The sequence below is a fragment of the Eupeodes corollae genome, chromosome 1, assembly GCF_945859685.1.
Source record: "Eupeodes corollae chromosome 1, idEupCoro1.1, whole genome shotgun sequence".
Taxonomy (NCBI): domain Eukaryota; kingdom Metazoa; phylum Arthropoda; class Insecta; order Diptera; family Syrphidae; genus Eupeodes; species Eupeodes corollae.
Genome location: NC_079147.1, coordinates 80,986,773 through 81,012,503, shown reverse-complemented (window position 1 = coordinate 81,012,503; position 25,731 = coordinate 80,986,773). Strand labels below are relative to the sequence as shown.

Sequence of the window (25,731 nt, the reverse complement as noted above, 5' to 3'; positions counted from 1 at the left end):
GGATGGACCGGGTAAACGCAAACTAAAAGACTGCGATATCTACTACGGCGACTGCTACCGAGAACAAAGACAGCGTCTATTTGGGTGTGGATTTGTTGTTGGAACTAGGCTCAAGCAAAAAGTCTTGAGTTTCAACAGTGTGAGCGAGCGCATCACGACAATCCGCATCAAGGCTAAATTCGCCAACATAAGCCTAATATGCGCGCATGCCCCAACAGAGGAGAAAGATGAAGACACCAAAGATATGTTCTTCGAGCTCTTGGACAAGACATATGAGCAGTGCCCTGGCTATGACATTAAAATTGTCTTAGGAGATTTTAATGCCAAGCTAGGAAGAGAAGACATCTTTGGTGGCATAATCGGGAGATACAGCCTGCACGACACCACCTCCGACAACGGATTCAGGCTGGTCGATTTCGCTGCGGGGCGAGACGTTCTGGTAGCTAGTACGCAGTTCACGCATCTTAATATCCACAAGGGGACATGGAAATCTCCTGATCAATCAACCGTCAACCAGATTGACCACATTGCGATCGACGCACGACACTTCTCCAGTATCCAGGATATCCGAACATTCCGAGAGGCCAACATTGACTCGGACCACTACCTCGTTGTAGCCAAGGTACGGCTACGGTTATCCCGATCCAAGCCAAAACAAGGAAGTACTGTGAGAAGATTCGACGTTAGACGGCTACAATCGCAAGAGACTGCCATGTCCTTTTCCGATCGAGTCTCTAGTAACCTCCTAAGGAGTCCTATGCTTCCTGCATTAAGCATTGAAAACCAGTGGCAACATTGCCTTGCAGCCATCAGAGATGCCGCCTCTGAAGTGCTAGGTTTCACACGGCCACCACAGCGAAACCCCTGGTTTGACGACGAATGCCGGCAAGCGCACGCAGCGAAACAAGAGGCATACAAAACGGCGCTGCACAAAAGGACTAGAGCTGCTCGCGAGCTCTACGAGCAGAGGAGGAGAGAGGAACACCGGCTTCTTAGACGAAAAAAAAGAGAGCATGAGAAGCGCGCGATCGAGGAGATAGAGGGATGTCACAACAGGAATGAGGTTTGTAAATTTTACCAAAAGGTAAAAAAAACCTCCCAAGGGTACCAGCCGCGAACCGAAGCCTGTAAAGACGATCAAGGGAACATCGTAGTAGAACCACAGTCGATGCTGAGAATATGGAAAGATCACTTCTCCAAATTATATAACGGCGATGACGAACCGAATTCCGCTGTAAGGGAGATAGAACCACTCAACCTCGGCGACGCAGATCAACAATTCCGCCTACCCGACCTTGACGAAGTGAAGATAGCTATATCTAAACTTAAGTCAAACAAAGCTGCTGGAGCTGACGGCATCACCGCCGAACTATTCAAAGCAGCAGGCGATGACTTGGTAGGGAGCATGCACCAACTCATCTGCAAAATTTGGTCGGAAGAAAGCATGCCCGATGAGTGGAATCTCAGCATAGTGTGCCCGATACATAAGAAAGGAGACCCTCTAAACTGCGCCAACTACAGAGGCATCAGTCTCCTTAACATTGCGTATAAGATCCTCTCTGCCGTATTATGTGAACGTCTGAAGCCATTCGTCAACAACCTGATTGGTCCTTATCAGTGTGGCTTCAGACCAGGAAAGTCCACTATCGACCAAATATTCACACTACGGCAGATCTTGGAAAAAACCCAGGAGCTTCAAATCGATACCCACCATCTCTTTATCGATTTTAAAGCCGCGTATGACAGCATCTATAGGGAAGAGCTCTACCGAGCAATGTCTAGTTTTGGCATCCCTGTCAAACTTATCCGTTTGTGCAGAATGACGATGGAGAATGCACGCTGCTCTATCAAGGTCGGAAAAGATCTTACCGATGCATTTGATGTCAAAAAAGGTTTTAGACAAGGCGATGCACTGTCATGCGACTTCTTCAACATCGTTCTGGAAAGAATTGTGCAAAACTCAATCGTCAACACTAGAGGCACAATCTTCCAAAGATCCATCCAATTACTCGGATACGCAGATGATATTGACATAATTGGAAGATCAAAGCGTGATGTCAGTGGAGCGTTTTTGAGCATTGCGACGGAAGCGAAGAAGATGGGTTTAGTGGTCAATGAGGGCAAGACCAAGTATATGCTGTCATCAAAAAAGGACACTGAACGACGACGTCTTGGACAAAACGTCACCATGGACAGCTATAACTTTGAGGTAGTTAAGGACTTTGTCTACCTAGGTACCGCTATTAATGCAGACAACGACACCAGCGCTGAAATCAAACGAAGAATAACTCTTGCAAATCGCTGCTTCTTTGGACTTAGAAGGCAATTGAGAAGTAAAGTCCTCTCTCGAGCATGTAAAATCACCATCTATAAGACACTCATCATCCCGGTTCTCATTTATGGCGCTGAGGCCTGGACCCTGTCAAAGAAAGATGAGAGCGTCTTAGGATGCTTCGAGAGAAAAATTCTTCGGGCGATTTTTGGTCCCGTACGCATAGATGGAGAATGGAGGAGAAGATATAACGACGAGCTGTACGGGTTGTACAGCGACACTGACCTAGTTAGCAGAATCAAAGTCCAACGGCTTAGATGGCTAGGTCATGTAGAGCGGATGGACATCAACGCTCCAGCCCGGAAGGTCTTCGAATCCAATCCCGAGGGACGGCGCAGTAGAGGAAGACCGCGACTCAGGTGGCGCACCCAGGTGGGAGAGGACCTCAACCAACTTGGCGTGCGAAACTGGAGACAGCTAGCTAGGGACCGAGCTGGCTGGAGACGCTTGTTGGTTGAGGCCCAGGTCCGCCCCGGACTGTAGCGCCACCTTAAGTATGTAGGTATATGACAGAACAGCTGATTAAACACATGGTTGAATTTCAAGAAACTTGAAATTGATTTCAGCTTTTGTATTCGTTGGTAAACAAAAAGATAGTTGAAGCTGTATATGATGATGTTCTATGTATACATAATAGACGATGTAGAACCTATCTACCTACGAATTTTAGAAGGTAATTATGATCCATATTTTTAAACTTCAAAATTGACTTAATCAATTTTTGATGAGAAGGAATTATCAATTCATCATCGCCCGACGAATCAGTTGAATTATCCATTAAATGTTTCGTTACAACAATTTTGACTTAGAAGCTTAAATGTTTCTCTGCTTTTTGTGAACAGCTAATAGTTGTTTTTATCTTTTGACAGCTATTGACATCGTTCAACAAGGTATCTAAAAATCCACCTATCCAAGATATTCTATCCAACATGAGATTGAACGCAGCCATTGTCATCAACAAAGTACTGCGTGTCTCTAGGCTATCAAAACGAAAATTCTTCGGGCCTGTTTCATGGCACGTACAATGATTGATTTTGACAGTTATCTATTGAAATATTTACAACTCAAATTTTGTTTTAGGGTAATTTCTAACTCTTAAAAGGGTTTAAAATTCAAAACTCATTTTTAGACAAAATTTAACAGAGATAAAATTTTAAAATAAAATTTAATTTGGTAGGAGATAGAAATTAATACAAAATTGTGTATGGAAAATGTTGAACAAATGTTTCTTTATATAATTTATCATTTTGATAAATTGTTGAATCATTTAAATATTGACAAAAGTGCATTCAGTTCCAAAATTTTCGAGGGAGTTTAAGCATATTTCATAAGTATACTATGAAGAATGTAGACTTGCCATGAAGTGTGAGGTAGATTCTATTAAAAAGATTTTTGAAGAATTTAGGATTTTCATGAACAGTGAGAAGCAAAAAATAAGCAGCAGCAACAAAGATGAGGAACTTGGTGTCCTTTCCTTCTCGCTTTCTTTATAAAATTCTTCAACATCAATTTGACCATCGATCGCCATCACTTTTTATTTATGGCCAATCGCGATATGTTTGAACAACAACGTATGGTAGGCAATGGCTGCGTTCATTCCAGTTTTGGATAGAATATCATCGGTAGTTAGATTTTTACACCTTATTGAACGAGATGGAGAAGTGAATTATAGTAAACTGTCAAAAAAGATAAACCAATCTCAGCTGGTCACAAAAACCAGAGAAATAAACGAAGTAATTATCATAAATGTTTCCAAAGTTCATCTTATGTTGTTGCAAATAAATATAGTGGACTTTAAATTAGCCTGATTCTGCGTGCTTTCGTAATAGACAGTGTCCGGTAATGACACCTGTTATCGAGCTTATAAGCGTTCTGATGGTGCAGTCTGAGTGCTTTGAAATTGAATCTAAATACTTAAGAATAATGAAGTGGCCAATGATGTTGTTAGTCCACTGCGACGAAGCTTTGAGGCGAATAGCAGAGCTTGCAGCTATTTGTTTGCTTTGTATGTCAGGAGGTGTTAGATAGAGTAGGGTGTCCAGTGCCGACGATTAGGTCGTGCGAAGCGATCCACTTATACATGGAAAGTTGAACGTTGAACTTTATTTAGTTTGCCACGGTTTAAAGCTTTTTGTAAATCAGTCCACCGAGCTGCTACACCGTACATTAAAGCCGGTCTGATTACCAATGTTTACAACCCATGCGTGATTCGGGGTTGTAAGCCCCATTTATTACCAAAGGCTTTTTTTGCAGGAGAAGAGAGCTCCTGTAGCTTTTTTGAATCTTTCTTGTATATTGCGTTTTCAATGTAGTTTTTTGTCTAAAACAAGACCAAAGTGCTAAGCCTCGTTTGAAAACTTTGATTGAATTCCTTTAATATTGGGAGGGCTTACAAATGGAACTTTGTATAACACCCAATGCACATGCACACCTATCAGCCCAAAGTATTAGTTTGTCTAAGACATTTTGAAATAGTTCCTGAATACGCTATAGCAACAACGTTATCTGCGTAAGCAATCATTCTGAAACCCTTGGCAATTTAGTCCAGTTTCTTCTACTTTTAACGTCGATTTTGTCGAGTTGTAGAAGCTGAGCAAGGTCAATGATTCTCGAGAATTTTCTCCGGGTAAGCCCTGAAACTAAAGGACGTTTTCATCCCTCTAACTTTCCAGAATCATCAACCCTCCCACATAAACAAGGCATACAAGCCAACGTTTACGTCATCAGTACTCTTCCTACCCTAGGTTAACCTAGCTCAATTGCTGTTTACCGATCCTAATCATTTTCTTACATATCAGAATGATGTTCTTAACATTAACTGACTCCTTGTCCTATCTCTTCCATTCCAACCACCTCTTATCTTTATTGGGCTGAATTTAGGGTGTTAAACGACCCGTGCCAATGATAAGCCTGGCTGTGTTCCAATTCAAAAATAGCTCAGTCTCTAACGGAGTATCCGGACACCTGGCGACCTCCGGATTAACTAGCGTTATCTGTATATGCGAATTTCTGTACAGATGGACCTCTCTTTCTTCGCAACGCGTGGGACCTAAGATTAATAAAAAAAAAAAAAGATAAAACTATCTCTTAAAGACCGGGCCAACATAGGGAAGGGCAATCAATGGACACTCCTCTGCTGTTGGCAGCAACGAGAGTAGGAAGGTAGCAATACCTAATTCCAGTGGTGGCAGGGTTATAACTAATGGCCCTACCACTACTACTCTCAAAAGGCCTATATAGACAAGGGGCGGCAAGCTGCGAAAATCCTAAGGCCTCTGGTGCATCATTGGGGGCTGAAAGGACACCCCAGCAAACCTCTCCCGTTGAATGGGCAAATAGTGTTCTTGCTGCAACAAAGACCAGCAAAGACTCCACGTCTAAACACGAAAGGTCTCTTAAGGGGGCCATACCGCCACCAAAAACGGCTTCGTGTGCACAACACTAGAATTTCCCTCAATCCCATAAGGAAACAAGCCAGTTTCAGTGACTTCACGATGGGCAAAGTCGTGGTTGCGGTCATTGACAGGAGCGATGATGATGGCACAATATCGGCTGATCGTTGGCAGCTGGTCAAGGTTAAGCTCTCGGGTATCTTTTTAAGCATTTTGAGAGAGCTTCCAGAACCACTTCCTTCTATAAGCGATGGGGGTTGGCATTCTCATGGTTTGTGGCGACCAGAGATTTTGTGACTTATACAAGCTCGCTGTCAGCCGGTTAGGTTAAGTTTGGCCAGGTGCGAAGCTCAAGGTTGTCACTAAGGGAGGTATTCCTAGCAAACCTAGAGCACGCATTTGGATTCCAATCGAAACTGCTGATATCGAGGACATTCTCGAGATGGTCAAAGTTTGTAACCCATCCCTTTCGACGCATAACTGGAAGAAAGCCAAGCTAGAGGAAGTGAAGGGTCTTTACAGGAGTGTGATTGTGGTACTTAATAAAGAATTCTTGGCTCCTCTAGCCTTGAGCAATGGCTCTATAAACTATGGCTTCGAATCCATCGAAATTCGAATTTTTGGTGTTGGTGGGCCTGAAATGTCGTCTTCTCTCCCAAAAGAACGTAACGATGCACCCATGCCCTTTCCAATCATGACTCCACCCTCTAAAAAGTCGAAGACAGTCTATCCTTAATGGAGACTGATAATTTACCACTAGGTTCCAGTGGAGAGGGGATAGAATACCACCTTGCGGTATCCCTCTACTAACGAATCGTCTACCAGAAGAGTTGCCCAGTTTTAAGCTAATTATTCTGCTAGTCAGCATTATATGAATTAACTCCCGAAGAGAACTCTCTACACTTAGAGATGTTAGTGCAGATGTGTCCCCGTTGTTAAAGGCACATTCGATGTCAAGGAAAGAAACCATACTGAACTCAATGTGATGGAGGGAATATTCGGCGGTGCATACTATGGTGTGAAACGCTGTTTCTACCGATTTACCTTTACACTAGGCATGTTGAGACGTAAACAGAAGTTTTCTATCAATATTTGTCCCTAAATGTACATATATCAATCAATCTTTTTAAGATCTTAAGATGGAATCATGATAAACTTATAGGTCATAGGTCTTTAGGGTTGACTTGCAAGAATTAATCTTCTTTGGGTATAAAAACAACTTTCAGTTCTCTCCATGCTGAGGGAATATGGTCTAGATATAGGCTTTTTGTAGTTTAGTTCACTTCAGTTGGTTGAGCCGCATAGCGAATCCTAGAAACTTAATGACTTCTTAAGTTAATTAAGACATAAGGATAGATTTGACTAAGCCTTTCGTTAATAGGACACATACATTTCACCTCACTCCACAAAAAATAACTGAATGTGGTTGTTATCCCGGTATATGGTTGGTGTCATATTATTGTCGATAGAGAAATCTTAATACACAAAGAATCCTATGTTTAGATATTATTTCTTTGGAAATTTGCTTGGAAAAGACCACAATGTTATAACAAAATGGTCCCACACTTTATGTGATTTAAGAAGAATTTAATATTTTAAGTAAAATCTTATCACATTACGAGTATAATAATCATCATCAAATCATGTGTCAAAACAATTTTTTCTCAGTAAAAAGTTTTCTTCGGTTTCTTTGGAATTCTCAAATGTCTACCTTGAATTTTGATTACTTTGCAAAATTATGATGAAATCAATTTGCCTCACAAAAATACCTATGTATCTTTAGTTTTATTGGGAAACTAATATTACTGTTTTATTAAGAAAACTGCTTATAAAAGATTTGTTTCAACTCAAGAAACCTTTTTGAAATTTTTTTCATATTTCAACCGTGAGTTCTTCGGTAAAAAAATCCCCAGAAAGAAAATATTTTTTTTTAAATGAAATCCACATACAATTCTTCTTTACGTTCTTAGAACACAAGTTTATAAATTTCCAATAATACTTTAGAAAAAAACAATCAAAAACTAAAATGTAGGAAGGAAGAGATAAAACAAAACATAACGGTTTTTGCACCATATGGGAACAAATTTTCACTTCCGGTCTTACACCACAAGCTTACACTATAAACAGCTGCAACTGCAACCCACACAAAACAACTCTAAACAACTTCTTCTTTTATTTCTACAAATCCATAAAGTTAGTCCTTCGCATGTAAACTTATTGTTGTCTATATGTGTGTGCATATCCTATAAATGTCTATCCTTCCAAGACCTAAAGAATCAACAACAGTTATAGTCTCATACCAAAGAAGATCCTATTCCCGACCGACAGGTAAAGCAGCATTTCCGACATTATAATTGAAAATTTAAAACACTCAACAAAATATCATCTCTAGTCCTTTGGAGTTTTCCACACAAAACCCCAACACTCTATACCCAAAGCTCCATCCATCTTTTGTATAAATCTATACCTACCTACATATATTCTGAATATAGCAGGTATAGTTAAGGTAAACATATATAAGAGCCTTGACATAACCAGGATTTCCACAAACAATATCTAAAGCCATCGAGGAATACGAAATAAGAATAATATATACAGAATACAGCTCTAGCTTTAAGTCCTTTCGTTTTCTGTTATGAACTCACTTTATATGTAGAATATATAAACCCCTTAGTGAATTATATCGGGCTGGATTTAACAGCTCCAACAGCCTACACATTCTATACGTACCTACTCTTGATTACAACAATGCGTTCTATAAGATTTATGAAACGATAAACGATTAAGATACCACATGGTTCCCTCATTAGTCCTACCCTATTCACCCCTTTTTCTTCTTCTGCTTCTGCTTCTGCACAGTCCCACATTATTTCAAATCGAAACAAACCTCCTGCTTTATAAATAAAATAATATCGTACATATAGTTTGATGGAGGATTGAGGAAGTCTACTCACTCCTCCTGTACTCACCTTCTTGTAGGCAGTGTACTTGAGATATTTGTAGTGTTTGTTATCGTACTTGATTTCCTCAGGAGTGAAAGTAAATTGCGAATTAATATGATTATAGTGCCGATTGTTGTCGTCCTTCTCCTATATAAGTAGTAACAAGAACAAAAAAGTAAAATAAAGTTCCGTCACGCGGAACATGATTACCCAGCCGTTCTGACATTAAGTTCGTGCAATTCTTATTCTATGTACTTACATCCTTGAGCATGTTATTAGCGTCCTTATACTGTTCGAGAGTTTTCTTATATTTGGCATTGAAGGCACTCTGCCGTTCTCCGACTCGTTGCAGTCGTTTGCTATCAGAAGGATCTGCCAGGATTACAGAAGAGAAAACAAATTAGAATTCTATACGAGAAAAGCAGGCTCTTCATTAAGAAGAGGCTACAACTACAATAACGACGATGATGACGAAGACGACGTTGAAGACGGCTGCGCTATGTGTACTCAAAAAAACAACAACAAACAAAATAAAAAATGTAAGAATGAAGAACAAAAGGAAAGAAAAACTAAACGCAATTTATTTTTATGTCTCAGGCCATCATCATCCAGTCGTAACGTAAGAAGAACTCACCCTTGCAGGGACAGAATCCTTTACAAGCTATCCGGATCGATGTGGAGTGGATGCAGTTGTGGTAATCTAATCTGCATAAGGATGAATAGGTCCTATTGTCGGCGCCACACAGGAAAGTCGGCTTTGCGACGGGACAGGGCTTACAATTTCTGTTAGGAGGTTAAAAGGAGAAAAAAAAAATGATGAGTGGTTAGGGTATTAGAGTTTTATAAAATAATAAAAGAAAATGTTAAAAACCTCCGAACACTGAACACACGTAAAACAGAGAATAATCCAAGTCATTCGATTAGGCCATTATTTCATTAAATTTAAGCTTCGTATACTTTACTGGGTGTCTAAAATTATTGTGATTAAATAAGCATTTTCTGTGTGAATTTATTCAAAGACTAGACACTCTTCTCTTTTAAGCTTTAACTATTCTTTAAGGGAAGAAAACTTAAGAACTATGTATTCGTATACTCAGTACCCGTGGCATGATGGTTAGTGCGTTGGACTGTTGCGGACTCCGTTGGCTAGGGCCACGAAGGAAACGTGCAAGAATTGGGGCAAGATGGTCATCTTTGATGTTCACGGCAGCGATTAACGAGCAAAAGTGTAGTGAAGTACCTCGGTATCTGGTTAGATCAGTATTTATATTTCGACATACATATAAATGCTGCTCTGGCCAGGGCCAGAGGAGCCTTCGCTCTGACGAAACATTTTTTTTACAGCAGCCTGCTTGACCTCAGAGTGAGGATAATTTGCTACATGGCGCTCATACGGCCGATGATCGTTTATGGTTGTCCTGTGTGGTTTAACGTTGCCCCTTCCCAGATGGAGAAGTTTTGTTCGAGAGGCAGTGTTTACGACTTTGTAGCAGCTTATATGGAACAGCCGAATCTTCTTTCGTATTTTACTATTCCAACGAGGTCCTATACAACGGGGATCGAATCAACAGAACTGACAATTTCGTGATAAAACTCGTTCGAGGTCACATTGCAAGAGCTATGTCTTCGATCAACAATTTAATTTTCGGGCGTTCTATCCGAACGACGAGTGTTTTGAGAGTGGACGCTTGAGCGGCTTTATTCCACCAGAGGCATAAATGCGGTCTAATGCAGGATAGATTGGCAGTTCCGCAAATCTACCACTTCAAACGACGAACCGTGGATAGGCGACTCCTATACAATCGGGACGTCATGGCACAAGGCGGAGCACAGCTCCTTCAGTTCAGTAGGGCTATGTATGAACGGGACCGAGTTGATAGGGCGAATTAATTGTAACTTTTTGCCCATTTTCTTCTAAAAAATACGGACCTAACACACCAAATTCAGCAACAGCACACAAAACTGTCACATAAGGTATGTGAAGTTGTCGTTGATGAATTTCTTGAGGGTTTTCTGTAGCCCAGTATCGGAAGTTTTGTATATTTACAGTACCCGATAAATGGAAATGGGCCTCGGCAGATGAAATTAAAACAACACCAATGGGAATGTTTTGAAGAATGTATTCACAATCAGCTCTACTGAACCACCATTACGGATATATTCCTCTACGACAAATGCGCGATGCCCACCGTGCCACGCCATTATGATTACTAAAAATGGCACGTAGACCTCTATCTATCTAAACCCGGAATACCATTTTATCTATAAATAACTTTAAATATAAACGTCTAAAAATAAGGGAGTTTTTTTTTGCCGGACCCTGTATATATGTAGTTCACGATTGCTGCTTTCCTTGTCGTTGAAGTCGCTTTTAACAACGTGGACACATCTTCAATCATATCTGCACTAACATCTCTGAACGTAGAGAGTTAATTAATTTAATGCTTGCTAGCAGAATAATTAACTCAAAACTGGGCAACTCTTCTGCAAGAAGATTTGTTGGTAAAGGGACACCACAAGGTAGTGCTCTATCCTCTTTTCTCTGGAACCAGGTGGTAAATGAAATCTTTACTGGTCTGGATGCGGAGGGCTTCAGAGTCATTGCCTATGCGGAAGACGTTGCTATATTGGTTTTAGGAAAGCATCTTAACACATTAAAAGAACTCTTACAAAATGCCTTAGACAAACTAATACTTTGGGCTGATCGGTGTGGACTTGGTGTTAACCCACACAAAACCGAATAAGTCCTATTTTAGAGGAAATACAATATTGTATTTGTTATTAAAGGAATCCAATCAAAATGTTGTTTTAGACAAAAAACTAAATTGGAAAGGCAATATACAAGAAAGAGTCAAAAAGGCTACTGTAGCTTTCTTTTCTTGCAAGAAAAGCTATTGGTAATAAATGACGCTTACAACCCCCAACTACGCATTGGTTATACACATACGTAATAAGACCTATTTTAATGTACGGCCGGCGTGGAAAGATACACAAGCCAACAACGAGTCGAAATTATTAAAATATACTTCCGAAATTTGGAGTCAGAGGCCTCAATGTTAAGAGCGCTACATCCAATTTATGGTCGTCATAATCGTCAAAGCAGATCAACAATTGAGCGTCTAGTCGAAACATTTGAATCCACAGCCACAGCATAAGATGTTCCAGTGCCAGTGAGACAAAGAAGTGCCCGTAGGATTTTCATAGAAAAATCATCTTCAGCGATTAGGCTCTCTTCTGGCTGAATAGCTTCGTCAATAATCAAAATATGCGGTATTGGTCAGGCAAAAATCCACGATATCCACATCATTGCATCCCGACAAATTAAGGTTTGGTGTGGTTCATACTTCTTCCATGATGACGAAGAACAGCACGTTGATGTGAATGAGGATCACTACCGTTCAATGATAACTGAATATCTTTGGCCCCAATTGGATGTTATGGACTTAGAGGACATGTGGTTCTAACTGGACGGTGCCACAAGCCAAACATCGAAGTCACAATTAATTTATTGGAAACCAAGTTTAGAGAACGTGTTATCTCGTGATTTGAAGCCGTAAGGCTATTTCCTATGCCAACAAGCCAGCGACGATTGATGAACCGAAGTATATCGGCCGATTTATGCTTGAAAATCGTCGTAAATTGGGTTCAGCGTCTGGAATACTGCAAGCATGCCCGTGGTGGCAATGCAAAAGAATAGAGTTATAATAGATAATGGCATCAAACGTACACTCACAGGAACCGTTTTTGTTTTATTTAAAAAAAATCTTTAGTAGCGCTCTTATTGAAAAACCGCATGTAAGCGGATCGCTTCGCACGACCCCATCTGCAGCACTTGACACCCTACTCTACCTTACACCTGTTGACGACATATTAAGCAAACAAATAGCTGCAAGCTCTACTATTCGGCTCAAAGGTTCGACGCAGTGGATTAACAACAACATTTATCACTAAGCACAGACTACACCATCCACCAACTGCAATCCGACAGAAATTTCCTGATTTCTATACCTTCCAGATTTTTCTGGGAGAATAGGGCATTCCTGGAAGACGAGTCAGTCCACTTTTATACACGTGAATCAAAAACAAATGAAAGGTTTCGTGGAGATGTGTATTCTGGACGACTGAAATGTAGTCCCTCTTTCCGCTTTCTCAATCATTGTAGCGTGTTCTAGGCGAAAATTTTGGCAGTAAAAAAAGTCTTGTCCTGGCTTAAAGAAAACGTTATATCAACATCTGATATCCGTATTTTCTCAGATAAAAAGGCCGTTATCAAATCTCTGGGCTCGGTCTCTACAATTTTTATAACCGTCAATAACTTTCAATTATCTCTAATAGATATGGCACAACAGTTTAATATTCACATTTGATGGGTTTCGGGCTATTGAGACATTCCAGGAAATTGTAAGACAGACGAACTCCCCAAAAATGGTACAACCCATTCTACCAAGTTTGGCTAATGCTGGTATATCAATCAATACATGTAAACTATTGCTATTGCAAGACGCTTTGAAGAAGGCAAACATCACGTGTCCCATCTGGCCTACAATAGAAAAGCACGCCAAGTCGCTCGGCGACTCTTTCAGATACTGTATGGATAAGGAAGGGGCGGAAACAGTTCTTCACCTCCTCTTTACATGCCCTGTTCTAGCTCAAAATCCTAGCAGAATTCTTCTATAAATAAAATAAATTAGGTGGCGCAATAGTCCCTTCAGAACTAGAGCCTATACTTAACATAAATATGACTCTCAACCATTCCTTTGTGGGGTAATGTTGTCAGGAATGGAGGGGACCTACAGTTTTACGCCAAATCCGAACGGCTAATTGAGAAAGCACTTTTCATGACAAGAATTACTCTGGGAGAATTTGTCATTTCCTCGCAAGAGGGAGTATTCGATGAAAAAACTTTAGATGGCGCAGGCAGGAATCGAACCCAAGACCTTTAGCAATCGCACGCACCAATCATAATGCCGCCAAAGAATTCTTCTTAATTTAACGATGTAAACGATCTTAATCATATTAACTTAATAAGCCTCTCACGTTTCGAAAGGGACTCAGACTGGTTTCATTGAGCTCAGAAGAAATCCTTAAGGTTCATGTAGAATCAAAATGGACCATTAAACTGACCTAAGTGTGTCCTACTCCATCACGGACAGCCACTTTAACCAAACCTAACCATACTCAATCAAGTGACATTGAGTGTAATGTATGTCTGAATTTTATTGACTTTTCTGTAAGGTACATATAGCGACATAATGTTGTCTTTATTTTAAGTGTTTTTGCATTAAATTATCGTTATTGTTATTTTTCGCATATAAAATTAAAATGTTATGCCCGTCAGTCAATCTTATTTTATTTTATTTTCTCCTTTCTCTTTCTCCATATCTTTCGTCTTTTTCTTTCTTTCTTGTTTTCAAAAAAGGGTTATGAATAATTTAAGAGCATTATAATATGAATATAATATTTGGCATTTAGCCAGTGTTTCGTTTTTTTTTTATTTTTGTTTAATTTCAAAACCTATATCACAGCCCAAGGTTATATATGAAATTATTCATGATTGATTGAAGTTAAATTAATTGGAATGATAAACACTATATCAGAAAAGTTAGGACTGAGGAAGATGGAGACCTTATTCTTTTTCTATTTAAAGGAAATAATTATTATTGAAAACGGACTCTATTATAACAATGTAGAAGGTTTGAGGAGGTAGTTTTGAAGGTTTTATTTTAGGTAAATAAACGTGTTAATGCATATTAAATGTTTTGTTTTTAGAAGAAGGAGTTGTTCGTATGTCTGTAATGTCTGTATAATTAAAAAAGGAAAACCTATTTTGAGAATATAAAATGAGTCCTTTTAATTGTTGTACCTTTTTTAATAAAATGGTCGGTTCTTCAAAAAGTTCCCAATTAATGTGTCATAATAATTTTGACATATCATTCTTTAACGAATGAAGTTGAGAGGAATTAGTCGCTACACTTTGTCCTATATTCGTGACATTTTGAAGGTTTTATTAAAAAGCTGTAAGTATTTACAAAAAAATACAAGTAAATTAAAGGAATACAAGTAACAAATTACAAGTTTTTAAAAACCCCTTTTACCAAAAATAAATTCAGATATTTTTTCAACGGAAATTTAATTTTCCGATATCACTCTGAAACTTCTTTTTATCGGAATTTTTTTTCCACCTACTTTTATGTCTATATTATGTTTTATTTTGAAAGGTTGTGTTTTTCAAAAAACATTTTGGAATTAGCCAATTGAAATTTGCTTACCCAAAATGATCACGAATACGTTGACATTTTAAAGAATGATGGTTAAATTTCAAGGGCCAACGTTAAGTGTCAACCACTACTAAACACCAAGTTTTGTTCGCGCAAAAACCGGGTCTGTAAGAAACGTGAGAACACCAGTGCAGCTCGTACTGCAGAAAATATTACTGCTGTTCGCTATAATGTGGCTAAGCGTCCACCTCAACCTGTCATCGTACCCAACAATTGCACCACTCACGCTCGTTGTTGATGAACATTAAAGACTTGCATTTACACACTAACAAGGTGCGATTGATTCAAGAACTAAAGCAAGTTGACCATTTCAAGCGTCGTCAATGGTCAGAATGGTGGCAAGAAATGGCAACAGCGGATGAATAATTTTCGAAGAAAATTGTCTTCAGTGATGAGGCACAATTTTAACTCAGTGGATTCGTCAATAAGCTTGAATTGCCGCATTAAGGTGAATTATAATACAAGAGTGACAACCAAAAAACCCACAGAGAGTGTCTGTTTGGTGTGGTTTAAGGGCTGGCGTATTTTTTCCAGTATTTTTTCCAGTCACATAATGATTGTAAATGGTGTTCGCTATCGTGAGATGATAACGAACTTGTTATGGCCTGAATCAGAAGATATGAATATGTCGGATATGTGTAAGTAACTATATTTCGAAACAAATTCAGTGCCGCGCTTTCCTCCACCATTCCTGTGTGCAAGCAATGCTGTCAGAGATTAAATGGTAGGTAGGTAGAAATAGCGATCTCAAGGCAACCTAACCTGAGATCCAATTTGCGCTGTAGTGAGCCGTTTTGATACCAAAAACTTGTTTGACCTGTGATAGAAAGGGAAAGATTTATAGAGAAGCTTCATAGCGATTATGTTAGAGCCATTTTGTCGCATTGAGAAAAAAGATTAGGTCTCTAATCTTTGTCTCAGATAGCTCACCAAGTTCGTAAAAGAATGCTTTTCCAAAGTATTAAATTTTTGTGTTTTCCAAAGCAGATGAAATGGATTATCGTTTCACTTTCTCTTTGATCATTACAACTACGGCAAAAGGTGTTGTAAGAGATACCCAAGTTCCCTGCATGAACTCCTATAGGCCAATGTCCGGTACAAACCGCAACAATCCTGGCTATGTCTTGCCTTGGCCTGCATAGAATATCATTTGTACGGGTTTTATTATAGGTGGACCATATCTTCCTAGATATAATGCAGTTGGGTAAATTGCTCCACCTTCGGTTTGATTCAGTTTGGTAGATAGAAAAGATTTTACCCTTCATAACACCAAGAGGAATGTTAACCATTTCCGCAAGTGAGCTATGAAGGGCCGATCCTTGCCTGGCTAGCTCGCCAGCCCGTTCATTTCCCACGATACCACTATGGCCCGGAACCCAGATCAGGGTGACACCGATTTTAATATTTAGGCTCGCAAGCTCATCGCGACATTGCTGGACCAATTAAGATGAGGATGTGGCAGAGTTAATGGCTATGACAGCTGCATGACTGTCTGTGAAGATAGCCGCATTTCGGTTTTGGTTTGGGTTTTGTTTGAGTGTCTTACATGCCTCCCTTATTGCCAGCAGTTCAGCCTGAAAAACGAAAACAAAGTCAGGAATCCTAAAGGATTTAGCTACATTTATAGGGACTCAGAAAAGATCCCAGAACCAACTCCGCACTCCATCTTTGAGCCGTCAGTAAAGATGGTTGTGTCGAAACCTATCGACACGATGTCATCCTCCCAATCCTCGATTGGTAGAAGATCCAAAATAACGTTTAAGGCGTCCGTTGGGCAAGTACGCATGGCCCCTGTGGTACCCACGCAAGCTGTTCTTTGAACCTTCTTTAGCTTATCAATATTATAGGCTTTGATAAGAGGCCACCACACAATCGAACCATATGTTAAGATTGGGCGTACTACGGCTGTGTATGTCCATAAAATCATCTTCGACTGAAGTCCCCACTTTTTGAGGAAAGTTTTGCTGCAGGCGTAGAAGGCAACACAGGCCTTCTTAACCCGTACTTCAATATTTAGTTTCCAGTTTAGTTTAGGGTCGAGTTTAACTCGAAAATATTTTGCACTGGAGGACAATGATATAATTTGATTTGCTGAGAGCTTTCGAGAGGTCGTCCAACTAGGATTTCTCTAATATGGTAATCAAGAATGCGCTCCAAGGTCTTAAGCTTATTGGTCTGAAATCCTTCGTGGATTCGTGACCTCGCCTTCCTTTGACCTGTCTCCACGACATGGGCGCATTTTTGAGAAGGAGGCATCCTTTGAAAATTTGTTTCAGCCATGGAGCTGCTACATCATGCAACTTTTGAAGCATAACTGGCAGTATGCCATCCATGCCTCAAGATTTATATGGAGAAAGAGTATTGATGGCCCATAAAATATTTGTTCTGGTTAAAACGGAATTGACTTGCTCCATATGAGCTACGTTTAGCTTTGTGGTTTCAAGCGGTTCGGGGTTATCACTCTCGCAAACCGGAAAGTGCGTCTTTATCAGTAGCTCAAGAGATTCGACTGGAGAAGCTGACCAGGTTCCATCATGCTTTTTTAGAAAAGAAGGATTACAATGTTCCTTCGATAAAACTTTGCTGAGCCTTGCGGAGTCCTTTATGTCTTCGATCGATTGACAGTATTCTCTCCAGCCTTGTCTTTTGGCTGATGACAGGGCTTACTTGTAAATTTTAAGAGAGTATTTATAAGGTTGGTAAAACTAATGCTTGTGGCAGATATTGAAAATTGTCCTCGTCATTTTCCTAAGATTGAACAGTTCTTCATTCCACCAAGATGGAAGGGTTTTACGGCTATATTTAACTGGGAAAGAGACTCTAAAAGCTTTACTTATAGAAGTTTCAAAGGTTTTCACCTTTGATTCAAGGTCTCCTATCGATTCTATGAGATTCGGTAAGTTGCTTAGTTTAGAATTAGCAATTTGACTTGGGATTTCTATAAGGCGTAGGGTTTTTCGACTCGAAATTAATTTGAAAGAGAATCCATTTGTGTTCCGAAAATGAATTCAAAGGGGAAACTCGCCAATTCTCCACTAATAAGTTACGGTTGTTTAATAGGTCCTATTGTTTTTAAATGGAATTCGAACGGCTAATTAGAGAAAGCACTTTTCAACAAGAATTACTCTTGGAGGATTTGTCAATTCCTCGGAAAAAGCAGAACTCGTGAAATAACTTCAAAGGCACAGGCCAGGATTTAACTCAAGACCTCTGGCATGACAGTTCAAGCACTTACATCACGCCACGGGTACTATTCAGTGCCACGATTGCTTTTATACTAAAAAGAGGCTGGGATGCGACCCACACTGCCAACTTCCCATCCCGTCTGTCGATTTGTCCCGCTTAAAAGTTTGTAGATTTTTGTGTTGGGTTAAAAAAATTGTCAGTAGAATTATTCTTAAAAATTTTAAAACTACCAACAATATTTTTCATATAAAGAAACACGATTAGCTTAGTTTTAAAATCTAGTTTTGTTAAATAGATTTTTAGTCGAACACAAATTTTTACTAATTTAAGTAGCATTTCTTTAATTTTTACAAATTGGTTCAACACAATTATTTTGAGAGATACAAGAATCGAACATACATTTTTACCAAATTTACTATTTTTTAATGAAAAAAATACTGAATATCGAATTTGCATCGAAAGTTAATTTTTATCGAGTTTTAGAATTTTTCTTGTAGGTTCTTATTTTTTGTAAAAAAAAATTATCAATAAGATTATTTTTTTTAAATTGTACGGAATGTTGATAACAGAACTTTTTAAAAGATAAAAGAAGCTTAAAGCCAATATCTAAAAGTTTTGAAAAGATATTTGGGTCAAAAATTAATTGTTACCACTTTTTATAATTTTTTTTTGGTTTTTCTAAAATTTTCAATTCGATTTTTCTCAAAATTTTACTGAATGTGACAACAATATTTGTTAAAAGTTATTGATTGAGTAGTTTGAGGCCAATATCTCAAAGTTTTGAAAAGATATTTGAATCGAAAATAAATTTTTACCAACTTTTATTAATTTTTTTGTTAAGGTTTTTATTTTTTGTAAGAAAACTGTCAATTCGAATTTTCTTAAAATTGTACCAATTGTTAAAAACAATTTTTTTAAAAGATTAAATTATTTTTGAGCCAATGTCTCAAATTTTTGAAGAGATATTTAAGCCGAAAAACAATTTTTACCAAGATTTGTTAATTTTTTTTTAAGTTTTTAGTTTTGTACCCGTGAATAAAACTTTAGGTGATACAGGCATGGATTAAACCCAAGACTTCTTGCATGACAGTCCAACGCACTAACCATCATGCTACGGTATTTAACTTACAGCACATTACAGCACAGCAATGTAATGCTTCAAAATCTCAATGCCCTCTTAACGTTACCCCTTCCTCAATACAAGTATCTAGGGTATATGCATTGTAAGGATATAGAACAGCTCTCAGCTCTAGGTATGGATAAGTTTCTTAGAGCCTCTCTTTTGAAGTGATCACGTCACCAAAAACGCAGTTTTTTTCCCACCGAGGCAGAAGTTTATTTACCCCTTTTAGAGCTGGCTTTTTTTATACCTGAAGCCTTTTGTCTAAAACTCGCGTACAGTTCCTTTTTTATAGACATTAGTTTTTAAAACCACCCGCACCAAAGTCTCATCGACAGAATTCAAAAGAGAAAATGAAACATTTCTATCTTTTGAGTACCGCCACAGTGTTTTGTGCCTTAGCGTTACTTTTGTAATTAAGTTTTTTATTTAAATAATCTTGTCTATTGAAATAGCCAGTTTCATTCCTCCCCTAAACAATTCAACCGTAATACTCGTTCTTCTAAAAATACTCTTCAGTTTACCCTTACTTTTAATGTTAAATTCACTTTTATGTATAGATATTCTTTTTTTAGCCACACTACACGAATGCGGAATTCTTTACCAATATCAATATTTCCCACTCATTGCAATGTGCATTCATTTAAAACCAATGTGCAACACAATCTTCTTTTCAATCCTATAGGGTTAGTCATTACCTGAGTGCGAATATAATATAAAAAGGTTAAACTGTAAATTTTTAAAACACTTTCAACATTGACTTATGTCTTAATGAAAACCGTCTTTTTATCTGAAATTTTACAACTCGTATTCCCATCTCAATGAGAAATAGTGATTTAAATTTCTCCTGTTTTTATGGAACTTCAGATTACTCACTTAAGGTCATAAAGCTGTTAAATAGGGCGACCCCCTCTAGTCAAACATGGGAACCCAACAGACAATATAATAATAAGTTCGTATTCTTCTTATAATTCAAAAACATATAAAACTATCCAAAAAAAACATCTTTCATTAAATGAAAAACAAAAATAAAAAAACATTCTATACTTAGGTTCATAAAACATTTAACAGAAAACATGAAATTATATCCTTCCTATTCTTTTATTGTCCATTGTCCTACATTCTCAAAGTAGGTATTTTATTGATTTTTAGTCTTTTTCGTAAAGAACATTTAAAACCTTGTAAAGTCTTGTTGAAAAACTACATATTTTATGGCTCTTGATCCCAATGTTAAATTTTAAATAACTTTTATGCATATGTTTATATACATAGTTATAAATAAAATATATACTCTTTTCCACTCGTGCGGACTTATATGAACTTATATAAGTATGTGTGCAGGACATTTATATAAAATTTAATATTCTACTCATACAAGACGCAATTTATCCTAGAAAAATATACATAAACACAAACTAAAAATTTTCCTACACCCAAGACCGAAAGTTAAATTATAGCTTCTCACGCGAATTGATGGCCTTTTTCTTGGCAAATTGGGGGCATTCGTGTACGAGTTTAATCCTACAGCTATAACATGCATACAGCGATGGTCAAAGTAATAGGAACACTTGAAGACAACTCTCATAGGATTGTTTTGGTTAGTTAAAAAAGTAAATTTTTTGGTAGGCTTTTTAATCAAGGAATAATGTCGAAGTTTTTTTTATTAAATATGTGAAATAGACGCAGCGAAATAGAGCACAGAAAACATCTTGAAGACAGGCGTGAACTGCTGATTTTGAAAGTAGACAAACAATGAGCTATATGTAAGGCAATCTCCTGCTTGGAAACACGATACAATTTTTGGTAGGTGTAAGAAGGAGGGCTGGCTTTATTTCACCTCGTTTAAATGGAACAAGGCCAACTACTTATAATTGGTCCTATTGCGCTTTTTACAAGTCAAAAAAGTGCGCTCTTTAAAACTGGCCTGATTTTACGTGGCTTTATTTCACGGCACCAAGGTATGAGAAGGGATTGATTTTTTAAGTTTGCAAACACTCAGGGGGTTATAGATACCCTTAAAATGTTTACACAGAGTGCGAGCGTTAGGAAAATAGTAAAAAACAGTTAAAAAAACATACTCTGTGGTTAAAAAAAATATACTGTTCAAAATTGGGCTTAAGGGTGTTGTTCGAGAATGTAATTGTTTATAGTTTTATCCCCTATAATGTTCAAAGCTCTTTTTTGGATTCTATTCAAGAGGCTTAAATCGGGCACCTGCCCAAATATGCGATTTGTATTAATTATTATTATTATTTATTAAGACGCAATTTAAATTCCAAGCTAATACAAAAGGTAAGAGCCCAGCTGCGGAGACTATTGGCTTTTTGTTTTAATAAGTTTGGTCGAATGAAGGCTTAGCAGGAATTTTGAAAATACTAATTCCATAATAGGTCATTTGTGATACACATGGGGGTCAGCTATATGCTTGTCTGTAATCTGGAAGGAATAAGCACTCACTTGCACCTCCACGTTGGTGGCCCCTGGTCACAAGTTATAGGAATCAATGCAGCTTGATGATGATTGATACTGTTGCAATTCATAGTTATTGAAAAAGAAACAGCTTAGAACTGCACTGAGTAAATGTTTAACTTGTGATGGAACGCAAGAAGTAACTGTTGACTTCCATCCAAAGAATAAAGTTTTCGAAAGATGGTCAACAATGCACTGTCGTGCCTGCCTGTTCGAGGCTGGCTTACTGATATAAATTATAAAAAAAATCCATAGAAATCAGTAAATATACAAATCGAATGGCTATTGTCATCGGTATTTCATATAAGATAAAATAAGTAAAATAATTTTTAGGAAAGCTGTAATTTTAGGTAAAGCTCGGTGGATTGAGTCCCACATAAAGCCGGGCGCCGACTTCTAGGGTTATCTTCCCTAGATGGCACCACATCAAAGACCTAAGTTAGCACACCGCTGAAGATGTGGTACCACGTGATATGTTGAAGCCCCCTGGTTAATTCCAGGAATATTATTATAGGATTGCCTCCTTTCCTTGTGAGAGTATCGTGGTGGCTGTGGTTTATCCTATCTGCATAGGGTATTGGTTTTTCATTGTTCACCCAAAAAAATCAATAATTAGACCAAAGGTTAGCAAATTGGTGCACTTGTTAAGTCTTGGTAGTTTATAGAAAGGGAACTCACTCGAAGCATTTCGCCAAAGAAGGGAGGATGAATGTTGCGTAAATCCTTTTGGTAATTTTCAAAAACAAAGCGACAAGACAATGTCTAAGGACAGCAACTGTAAGAACTTGCCACCAAATTAAGGCTTAAATGTCAGGTGTTGGTGATGTATGTTGGTGATGTATTGATATCTCAGCGAGTCAGCCATTTCATCACGTTCAAAAAGAGGCAAATCAAGAATCATAATTGCTTATTTATGATGGCTCCGCATCCGCAATAAGTAATTTTAAGCATGCCTAACTCTCCTTTATGTTCTCCTATAGACCAATGTATGATACGTATTACAGTGAAACTGGCTATATTTTGCCTGGATCTGCATAAAAGATCTTAGGAACTCTGTTCGTTGCGAGGTGTGGCAATCAAGTTCCGGGAATTTGTCAATAAAAAACAAGAAAATTAAGTTTTAGGAAAAAATTTACTATCGACCTTCACAATAATCTTCCTTTAACTCTACACAACGATTCCAACGTTTCTCCCATGAATGGAAGCACCCTTGGTAGTCTTCGGAGGACTACCAAAGGTGCTTCCATTCATGGCCCGTTTAGCACTACGGTTAGAGCTTCTTGGATCTTCTGTACGCCGCCATGATGAGTTCCCTTGAGGTGCGACTTCATCTTGGGGAACAGAAAAAAATCGCAGGGAGTAATATCGGGACTGGGTGGGTGAGGCAACGTTGGGATGCGAGATAACGGATCCTCGCAAATCGATTTCCGCATTTGTTTTTGTTCATTTGTGAGAACTTTAGGCACCATCTTTCCGCAAATCTTTCGCATGTTCAAGTTCTCGTGTAACATCTTGCGAACCGTTTCTATGTTACTGTTTAACTCGTAAGACAATACACGAATGCTTAGGCAACGGTCAGACGTGATAAACATGGGCAAACGATCAACATTCGCGTTGGTACGAGAGGTGACGGGAGCTCCATCACCTGGATCGTCTTCCACCGATTCACACCCTTCCTTGAACCGCTTCGCCGATTCAAACACACGCATTTTTGACATGCTATCGTCTCCATAGACAACCTGCAATTTTCGGAGGATTTCCGAGGGTTTTTCGCCTCGGAAAAAAATTTCACACAAAAATTAAATCACAACACGTTTCTTGTAATGTACGTCACACATTTTCACAACGCCAGTTAAAAAGTTACTTGAATAAATACGCATAAAACGCAAACCAAACGTGCTATATACTTCAACTTTGAATTCTAACTAAAAGGAAGACCCCCCTTCTTAGACAGATTATAACAAATGAACATGTCTTGCCACTTTTTAAATTATAACTAAATTCCCGGGTCTTAATTGCCACACCTCGTATATTTAGTATAAAACTGAGACAAGTACTTATGTTAGCTTTGAAGGGCCGATCTTTGCCGATCCAATTGTTCAGCTCAATTCAATGTCGACTATGTCATTATGTCCTGGAACTGAAATAAGAGTGCGCTAAATGAAACTAAATATTGAATGTGTTGATCGAGCGGTAGCAGGTGAAGAATAATATTTAAGGCTTCATAGAAGAGTCATTGTCGTGTCGACATTATCTGTGCTTTGAAGCGCGGGCCACCACACAATGGGTTCAGATGAGAAAATTGGCCGTACAAAAGTTGTGTACATGTCCAAAAATTGATCTTGGATTGAAGACATAAGAGGCAACTGAAGCTTTCTTAGCACGTTCTTCAGTATTTAGTTTCCAGTTTAGTTTGAGATCTGGTATAATTGCATTATAGTTTGCACCTATAAGACAAGTATAGAATTTGGTTCTTCAGTAGGAGTAGAGTATAGGCAGATATTTTAGTTTTGGTAGTAGGGAGCTCCGGTTCTGTTTTAATCTGATTGGGATATATATTGGAGCTTGTAGTTCTAAACCCTTCGGGGTTGCAATTTTTAATTTGGGAAGCTTCTTCAAATCCTGACAACAGACCAACCTGAATTAAAGTAAGTCAAAACATATTTAAGTCTTCTAATAAAATTATTATTTGGAAAAAATGTCTCTGAAATGTGGTACTTTACGTCTAAAAAAAGATGCCTGTGCCAAATAGGCTCAATGGAAAATAAATATGAAGAATAATCTTTCAACAAATAGAATTAATTGACATGTTTTGACGAAATATGTTGTTGTTATAATTTTTTGATTAGCCTGCCGCAAATGAACTCATCATGCCAAACAAGATCGAATGTTTTTTAGTTGATTTATTGGCTCAAATTTTCAAGCTTTCAATTATTTCTACAGTTTTCCCTGAGGAACTTAAACGCACCCATGTTTTTCCACTATACAATAAAGGATTTGTTCGTCATGTTAATAACTGTAGGCCTATGTCATTGTTACCTGTTTTAAGTAAATTTTTGTTTAAAAAGAGAGTAGTTAATTTTTGACGAAGTTAAAAAACAGAGGCTTTCGTGGTTTATTTTGAATTATTACTATATTATTTGAATGAAGCACAAATTGAGAAAATTGACAGCGTCAAAGTAGCGAAACTAAATATTTTAATATCATAACATCCCTCAAGGATCTGTACTGAGACCAATCGTCTTTTTGATACAAACTTTAATTCAATTTTTGATTTAAACGTTAAAGTTAAAGTTCCGCCTTTTTTATAATGATCTTGCGTGTTCCTTTGGCTCAATTATTACCAAATAATTGATTTGTGATACCAACTGGGATCTTAACTTTTTATGTAACTGGTTTAGCTAGCATAACTTGGTCATAAGCAAGAATACAAAGATTCTACTTTTATTCAGCGTCATTTTGTCGATTATCTAATGAATTGCCTCTTACATTGATTATTAAGAAGTTCTGGAATATTTTTAACACGAGTAAATCTTTAGTTCTTAAATTTTGATTATGTAAGTCACATCCAAACTGAGCTTACTTTTTAACCATTTTCTTTTTTTTGTTGTTATGAGCTTTTTTGACTTTCGTTCATTTATAAATATTTACGATTTTTTTTTTTTATTTTATTATTATTTTTTTATTAATAAGGGTTTTGTTTTTTAATTAGGGTCACCTGACCCGTTTTCATAGATATATTATTATTATTTAAATCTTGACGTTTAGAAGTGACATTTGACACTATTTTATATTATACCTAGGCATTTTAAAATACGCAACGTCATTCAATTTCAACATAATGTATGAGTTTTGTATCTGCATTATTATTCGCTTTTTTAAATTTGTACATACGTGACTCCCAGCCAAAATAATGCATTCGATTTCTTTGCTGAAAAATTTAAATAAATAGGAAACCACTTCGAAATGAAAAGAAAACCATGCGTTATATTATTTATTAAGTTTATTCAAT

At 37.8% G+C, this 25,731-nt stretch overlaps 1 protein-coding gene across 3 annotated transcripts in view; it reads right to left on the bottom strand.

Annotated features, from left to right (window-relative positions):
• Positions 1 to 25,731, bottom strand: part of LOC129940076 (proteoglycan Cow) — a 189,365-nt gene that overhangs the window by 32,081 nt on the left and 131,553 nt on the right. For all 3 annotated transcript variants that reach the window (XM_056048344.1, XM_056048418.1, XM_056048483.1), the window contains exons 5-7: positions 9,301 to 9,449; positions 8,926 to 9,038; positions 8,694 to 8,813 (exon numbers count right to left, since the gene is read on the bottom strand). In XM_056048344.1, the coding sequence (XP_055904319.1) occupies positions 8,694 to 8,813; positions 8,926 to 9,038; positions 9,301 to 9,449 (382 nt within the window). The remainder of the gene's footprint in view (positions 1 to 8,693; positions 8,814 to 8,925; positions 9,039 to 9,300; positions 9,450 to 25,731) is intronic.